The sequence below is a fragment of the Salvia hispanica genome, chromosome 2 (assembly GCF_023119035.1).
Source record: "Salvia hispanica cultivar TCC Black 2014 chromosome 2, UniMelb_Shisp_WGS_1.0, whole genome shotgun sequence".
Lineage (NCBI taxonomy): Eukaryota > Viridiplantae > Streptophyta > Magnoliopsida > Lamiales > Lamiaceae > Salvia > Salvia hispanica.
The window spans coordinates 29,109,331-29,118,003 of NC_062966.1; the positions used below are offsets into that span (position 1 = coordinate 29,109,331).

The following is an 8,673-nucleotide window of genomic DNA, read 5'->3' on the forward strand; positions in this document are numbered from 1 at the left end:
TATTTTCTCTTTTACTATAAATAACTCGTCCGTGAGTGATGATTAATCTCACAATGAATGATAGATATTTTTAATGAGTTTGAAATATATGATTATAAAACTCTAATTGTCGGTTAAATTGGTAAACTCCACCAATGTTATTGTTAATGGAGTGGCTAAACATAGTTCGTTGGTTTAAAAATGTTGTTTTTCTTGTTAATTTTTTTTTGCATACATTGATGTTTGATGTGACTACACGTTGACAAGTATTTAATTACTTCTATTTTTTTAAAAATAATTACTAAAAATATAAAGGTTAACCCATTTGGATGGACAAGAATGATTGAGTTTAATGCAAATATCATAAACTTGATTTCTATCTTAATTTTGGATCTTGACTTGCACTAATTTTTTTCTTAATTATTAAAAATAATTATGATTTACTATCATGGATGAATCCAAAAGTTGCACTATGTATATTCGATAAATGATACAATATTGCACATTAAATATAATAGGAATATAAAATAAATTAGCTAGAAAAATGTGTTTAATTCGTTTAAATATCTTTTTCAGAAATATTGTAATTAGTTTCTACGCATATAATATTTGAATCTAAATAGAATTTGAATTTGTCACACCTACTATAAAATTTAACCATACATAAAACACATCTGATATAAGTCGGGCCTCAATTTATTAGTAGAAGGGAAATGTCTAACCAATTGAATATTTTTTGGTTGAGCTGCATTTCGTGGTCAACAAACGAAAATTGGAAACTACATTTAAAAAAGAGAAGATAGAAGCACTATTTCATTTTATTTTATTTCATTTTTTCATCTTCAATTGGTCGATATTCGTGATTGGAGCCCCAATATAACTCGAGTTAGATAGTATTGATTGAAATAAAGCATATTCATTACAAGTCCAAATTTAATAGCCCACAATACTGATCTGGGCCAAACATTATTGATTGATTCAAACTATTTAAAAATTTCATTAGACCCAAATATAGCCCACAACTTAAGTAGTTGATTTTCTAAATTTCCAACCCAATATTATTGTTACACAAAATTGCAATATCACTATTCACTAGCATCATTCTTTAAAAATGTGCATATCATGATAATTAGAAAATGCAATTCTTGCAATTCAACTTCCAATAATCATGCAACCATCCTATCCATATGACTTATTTAAATCTAGAACTAATGTCGAATTTGGAATTTCTTAGAAGATAAAATGTTCTTGGACTATTATTTAAAGACAGTTTTACTTTAGATTTTAAAAGAAAATAGTTTTACTACAACCTAATTCTCGATAACCAAAAAAGTCCATTAAAGATGAAATTCATAAAACCTTTTTTTCCTCAAGGTGAATAAATTTTTATTTTTAATTATCTTCGTTTATTTGGTAATTCTACGTTACCATAGATATGAAGATGTACTTGATGACGTTTGACGAGAACATATCACAAACACTTTTGGAGTTGATCTTGTAAATTTGATTAAATTTGGATCAAATTTTTATGGAATATAATCTTGATCCATTAAACGACGATATGATATATCAATGTTGATTGTTGAGTATGAATCCAAAAAGGGAGCAAATCGTGCTCAATATGTTTTCTTGTTTCCTTAATTATACCTTTTCTTATAACTAAATTTAGTGCTATTGAAATTGCATATATATAGAGGAAAATGTTTTAGAGACGTAATGTCTCCAAGCCATAATGTCATAACGAGGGTTAAATAGTAATATTACTTTATATCTTATTTTTAATAAAATTTGTAATTTATAAAGGTTCTTTTTTGCCCCTACATCTAGAAAATGAAAAATTTGAATGAGGGGTATTAATTACGTATGATATAAATAAGATGACTTCATTATGGGAACTATATATATGGAAGATATGTATTAATATTCCAATACATTCCTATATAAGTTTGAAGATTATTTGTCTAAGGGAATAATTTTTATACATAGTTGATTTATTTATTTTTTTAATTTGCTGGAAAAATAAATTAATGAATGTATAAGTAAAAGTTTATCAATTTTTAGCTATTTTCCATTAATATGAAAAAATAATAAAACAAATAATTTTAAAATATTAAAAAATCAAATGCTTTAATAATTTTACAAAAAATATAAATTTAATATTTGCTCTTTCGGACATATTAATTTTGGTCCGTCCACTGCAATTAGTACCCTTTTTATTTGTGGAAATTTGTTCACACTTTTGATTTATTGGTATAAATTAAGTTTGTGATTTTGATTTTAGGAATTTCATAGATTTTATTGTAATTCTTTACAATCCCAAATTTAATTTCATTTAATTCTTCATTTTTGAAACGCTATAGTCATATCTTAATAAAAAAATATAATCATACGTTATTAACTCATTTATTATTTACTATTTTTAAAATTAAAAAAATTGAGTTATTATAACCATAATATTCAACTTCAAAGTCATACGTATAAAATTAAAATAGTTACTTATTTTATAACACAATTAAGAAAACAAGTTATATTATGTAAAACTAACAATATTATAATCACAAAATAAAAAATAAAATACAAAATACGGAGTATATCTTATATAAAAATTAAAATACAAACTAACTAATGGTATATAAAAAGTATAAAAAATAGAAAGAAAATCAAATACAAAGCACATTACAAATATAATTAAGATATAAAAATAATATAGTAATAAAATATACTAGCTTCCTAATACTACTACTTAAGAAAATATAAAAATCTGCCTAATATTTGTAAAAATAATGTCTAATCTAATGCATTAATGAAAATGGAATATTACAATTTAGCTAAAATCAATACGGATATATATAATTTGATTTGGCATGTATAATCCAATTAGGATATATTAGTCCATATTTGAATTAATCTTATGTCAAAGAGACATAGAGGTATTATGGCTTAGAGACATTACTGTCTCTAAATCACTAGTCATGTATAAAATACTTTCTCACATTATGAATCTATGATGATATATTCCACTTTGGAACAAGCTTACTTGGTTTTGTTTGTACACTTTTTAAAAAATCTCATATTAATAGAGTAGAAGTTATACTTATATATTACTTGTATATTTTCTAATTCTATGACGTGGGAGGGAGAGTTTAAATCCCAATATAATGAACCCATTTAACCAATGATTAAATTAGAGATGAGATTTAGCTCTCTTTTCTCCAAACAACCGTTTGATTGAATTCTTAAAGGAGGAAATATTTTTTAAGGTCTCGAACTTTGTAAACTATCATTTTAGGTACTTGAACTTTGAAAAAATATAATTTGAGGTTCATCAACTATGAGTTAATATCCATACAGTATTTTTTTACTATTTTCAATTTTTTTTTGGATGAAAATACCTTCAATAATATATAGAAGAGTTAAGTTTGTCTGCTATGTCAATTTTTACACCCTTTTCTTCATACATAAAAGAAAATGATTAGTCTCTTCAATTGATGATCACGAGAATATTCACATATACAGGAATAGAAAATTTGGGAATGTGGAGAACTCATGATTTTGGCCCTATCATCATCTGCTCTCCAAAAATAAAAATAAAAAGATTTGATAACTGAAACGCATAAAATGACAACCTAATTTCCAACTGCAAAAACATTATTACATCTTGAGTTCAATCACATCATCTGCAACAACAAGAGGGTCCAATCTGTTTTGAGTTCACTCAAACCCTCACATGCACATCGCTTTTACAAGATTTTATCATAATCAATAGGATTGGTATCATATATAGATAGAGATATAGGGGCGGATGCATAAATTTTTTTCGATGAAACTGTATTTTCTAAATTTCCTATTCAAAATGTTAATATAAGAATTTTCATAATTAATTTTTTTATGATAGGAATTTATCCATATTATAAAAGTCATCATTTTTGTAACTCTATTTAATTAAAGATTGGATGAGAAAATATAAGAAGCCCGGGCATTTATTATGAAAATGTAGTACCCCTTTCTCATTCAACAACTTATATTGGATAGAAACTTAAATAGTATAACTCCTATTTTTAGGATTCCAACTCATGATATTATCACTTCACTAAAATTAGTTTGATATTATGAAACTATTGTAGAACTATATTTTTTGAAATAACTATAGTAAGACTATTATGGAATGGAAGGTGCATACACGTGAGCACAGACCAAACACACAACAAGGGTCAATGCAAAATATCTTATGAATTGTTAATATTATTTATTTATTATTATTATTATTATATGACTACCATTGTATTATACTATTATATTTATAAAATGCTATTATTGCATAACAGGCCTTGTGATATATGTGGGCCATTTATAGGGCCAGAGATGTTGCAAAAGATGGCCTTTGTCGATCGTAAAAATATAATAAAAGGAATTTATGTATTTAATTCATCAATTGCTAGTGATTACAATATGACCATAACAACTTTATTACTTTATATGCCAATCCTAATAATTACTGTGTTTTTTAATAATAAAAATATAAATGATTTTACCGCGCGCAGATAGAGATCTCAATTTTTTCATTTATTATTAATATAATATATTGTTGAATGTTGCTATTTTATCATTTTATGCAAATCGTTGTGTACATCATAACAATTATGAAATGATTATTTCTGCGTTGCATGGTCTGAAACAATTTACAAAAAGAGATTCGAAACACCTAACTCTATTATTAGTACTACTACATGATTTAATATACTCCTACAATTTAATAGTAATTTAAGAGACGTATGAAATGTATGTGCTAGACATGTCTCAAGATTCACCTAATAAGAAATTATAGATAATATAGTCCCCCAACACAATGAATTAAACATCATTAGAATATTGTGGGAATTATAATAGAAGATTGACTGCGTAATTTTTAAGAAGAAAAAAATTGGAAAAAGTAACCTAACTGGCATGCATCACGACCACAGATTAATTAACTATACTCTTATTACAGTGGGATAAAATTATTAAACAAATATGATACCAATCTTAGAAGCTACTCATAATTAAGTAGTGAAAATCAAGAATTTAGTGCCTAAACTTTATAATACCATTTGTTTTGTGCCAAGTTAACTTATTTCCATTTTGTCATAAACAAAGTAAACTGTTTAACAATTTAGAATTTTGAAATCACAATATTATATTTTGAAAGTATTAATGTTTTAAATATTGATGCTTAAAACACAATTTGAGCAAATAATGTCATTCTCCTACAGTATTTGGATCTTATTTTTATTTAATCAATCAATATCGTTGCATGTGCATGTACAGTATAAATAACTACTAGCTGTACATTGAGTCACTAGTAAATTAATATTGTAAATTAATGAATTATTTGTGAACATACAATAATATTGTAAAATAGTAATACTATTGGATTTTAAATGCCACGTGTTGATAATATAGTAATATACTATAGTAGTAGTATCAAATACCCAATTGAAAGTGTAAATATTTACTATATGCCTTTATTAACACAGTCTAAACATATAACAACAATAATAATCAAAATAAAGTACAACCATGCACACAGCACAAATATATCAAATAGTATAAAGTTTTGGCTGACTCTTAATTCCACATTATATGTTGTTAAAATCCTACAGTACGTGTCCCCATTAAAAACAACAAATGTATCTTATTATTGAATGAAACAATTTTTTGAAATTGTTTTTCTTGAAAACATCAATCTTACCAAAAACCTAACTCAAAATTTCAACTCAATAAAAATCTAGGTGGACCTTGAATATAAAAGATCAACTAATAAAATACGTACACTATACATGTAGAGACGTACTTGGACTTAGAAGTCACTACTAAGAAGTAGAGATCAAGCAATACTTCCAACTTTATATATACTAGTATTATATTCCTCATTCTCATCTTCTATTAGTACTGTAGTATATTTCATCTTATAGTAAATATAGTCAATTTTACAAGTTACTTTTTCGCATAAAATAAAGACTCAAAAAATAAATGGCAAATAATAAATGATAAGCATGAGTATGCAATACTACAAAGCACACAAAATATAACATTCTACAACAAAAAATGACGATAAAGGTCAACAGAAAAACAACTAAACCGACGACCTGTATCGTAAGATCGAGTCACTTGCAGGCAAACATCCAATAAAAGGCCGAGACGGACTCATACATGACCACATTGCAATGACCACTATATCATTAAAATCTTTGAGTTCGAACCATCTCCTCGTATCCCCAATTGATCATCAATCCTACATTTATTCAATACAAGTTATTTTTTTCTTGGTCAATTTTTTGAAAGAAAAAATAGAAAAAATAAAGAATGATGCTTATACATTATTGGCTCAATTAAAATGTTTTGACCCAAATCTCCTAATTAGTGGAAAAAATTTGACCACCAATTTGTAGTTAGCACCACCCTATGGCAAGTCCATATAATGCATCACAACCACTCAACAAAAATAATAATTTATCCAATAACCATTCATAATATGGCCAATAATGAAATATCCACATCATACCCACTTCTTATTATTTAAATTCCCATTTCGTCCCTTCCACACATCACCATGAGTTGATGCCCTTTTGTCATTTCACTATACTTGTACACATCATTTTCTCTTCCCATTCACCAAAGTCCCACTATTTAAAACTCTCAACTTCATTAGTGTATGATATTAAAATTTAAAAATAACAATTATTCATATATCTTAGCTAGCCACACCAAATTAGTACTCACATTTCTCCCTCTCCAAAAATATGCCCACCTCTCCAAATTGTCCCAATGCCCACACCACCCCACTCCTCCCAAAGGAGGCCGAGCCACCGCATTCCGCCCCGGCATTCCGGTGGACGGGGAGGCGGACGCCCTCGTTCTCCTCGTCGTCGCGATCGGGCTCCTTTGACTCCTCCTTTAGATCCTCCTCATTCTCCTTCAATGATGAATTCCCCACATTTAGCCCTATAAACACTCCTTTAATCAAATTCAAAGGCGTCCCATTTTCTTGGGAGCAAATTCCGGGAATCCCTAAACACCATTGCTCAAAGAAGAAGGACTCCTCCGGCCACCTCCTCCCCCTCCCTCCCGCCGGCGGCGCCGCCGCCGCCGCCACCTCCGCCGCCGTCAAAAAACAAGAGGAAATTTCTCCCAAGAAAAGTAGCAATAGGTTCCAAATTGATGATCCGTTCTTCGCGGCCCTCGTTGAATGCTCGAAAGACGGTGGCAATGGCGACGACAACGACGACGACCGTTGCTTGAATTCCGGCGCAATTGGGAAGGGAAGCTCCAAAATCACTAGGACTTTGAGTGATCGGTTTGGATTGATAAATATGTACACTTCTTCTTGCAAGAAAACATGTGCGGTTTCGGAATCGATCGTCAATCTGCCTAGACAAAGCTCGTTACTTTATCGACCGTAGATAAGTCATGTTCAAATCTCTCTTTATTTAATTGAAATGTTTAAATTCTTGTATGGTGTTAATTTGATTAAGGACAAGTACACTCCAATTGTCCTAGATCATATATGATGTAGTAGTAAAAAAGAATTAGTAACTTATTTATCGTTTTGAACATTACTTAGTATTTTAATTTTTAATTTAAATGTTTATCTTATATGTAAATGATTTGCTAAATTGCAAATTTATTGGAATTATGTCATCCTTTCTGGAACGCATGTGGAGGATATTTAGAAGATTGAAGTTGCAAAAACCCATGTGAGAACTGGACCACAGATCCATTATTACTTACATTAATTAGTATTTAATAAAACATAGCAATTATGCAACTCTTTTAATAAGGGCTATTAGTAGGAATTAGGTGAGTTTAGTGCATAATATTTAGTTGGGATTAATTAATTAATGTTTGTTTTGTGAAAGTCAAGGTTATCGTAGTCCTATTCGCTTTAACCCAAGCTTCTAGGTTTTGACTTTTCTTGGTAACTAAAAATAGATTTTTGTAATTTGTGAGTTTGGGAAATTTTGTCTATTGGAATAAGACATGCTACTATAATAACGAATTATGAGGTAGTGGGGTTTAATTGTACAAACTTACAACGAATTATGGTTAATTAATCATGTAGTCTATCCATCCCATTATAATAGTCATTATTCTTTTTAAAATGTCCTAATCATAATCGTTTTTAATTTTATTTATTTTAAAATTTTCTTTTACTAAAATAATCTTGTTTAATGGAGTAATGAACTCCTATAAAGCAATAAAAAGGGAAATATAATACATTTCCAAATAAATTATAATTTTCGATGAACATTATTTTTAATTCAAAATGATTATAAGATGCATCCAGAATAAAATATATATATATATATATATATATATATATATATATATATATATCTCATTAGATGTTAAAAAGAAATACAAGTAAGAGAGAAATAATTTAATAGTGTTAGGTCGGAAGACACTGAACTAGACTACTAGTGAATGATGTTCCATGCATTAATGTCTTAGATTTTTGTAAATACTATTCTTATTTAGTTAAACTTTGATATTTCTACTTGATAAAATAAAATTTCATAAAATTTGAATAATATTAAAATATTTGAACATAGTATATATGAAATATGAGACTCGTCTACTTTTACCGCAATTATCAAAATGCTCAAAATTAGATGCTAATCCACAATATTCAACAGGAGCGGTAACAATTCACATAGA

The 8,673-nt window shown here is 28.1% G+C and overlaps 1 protein-coding gene across 1 annotated transcript; it reads left to right on the forward strand.

Moving 5' to 3' along the window:
- The first annotated feature begins 6,758 nt into the window (after positions 1–6,758).
- Positions 6,759–7,418, forward strand: LOC125206741. Its single transcript, XM_048105976.1, has one exon. It carries the CDS (start codon positions 6,759–6,761, stop codon positions 7,416–7,418), a length of 660 nt encoding a protein of 219 aa, XP_047961933.1.
- Positions 7,419–8,673: the final 1,255 nt, after the last annotated feature.

Bases quoted from the DNA above. Each gene is read 5' to 3' on its own strand.
- LOC125206741 (XM_048105976.1), top strand. From the start codon at position 6,759: ATGCCCACCTCTCCAAATTGTCCCAATGCCCACACCACCCCACTCCTC.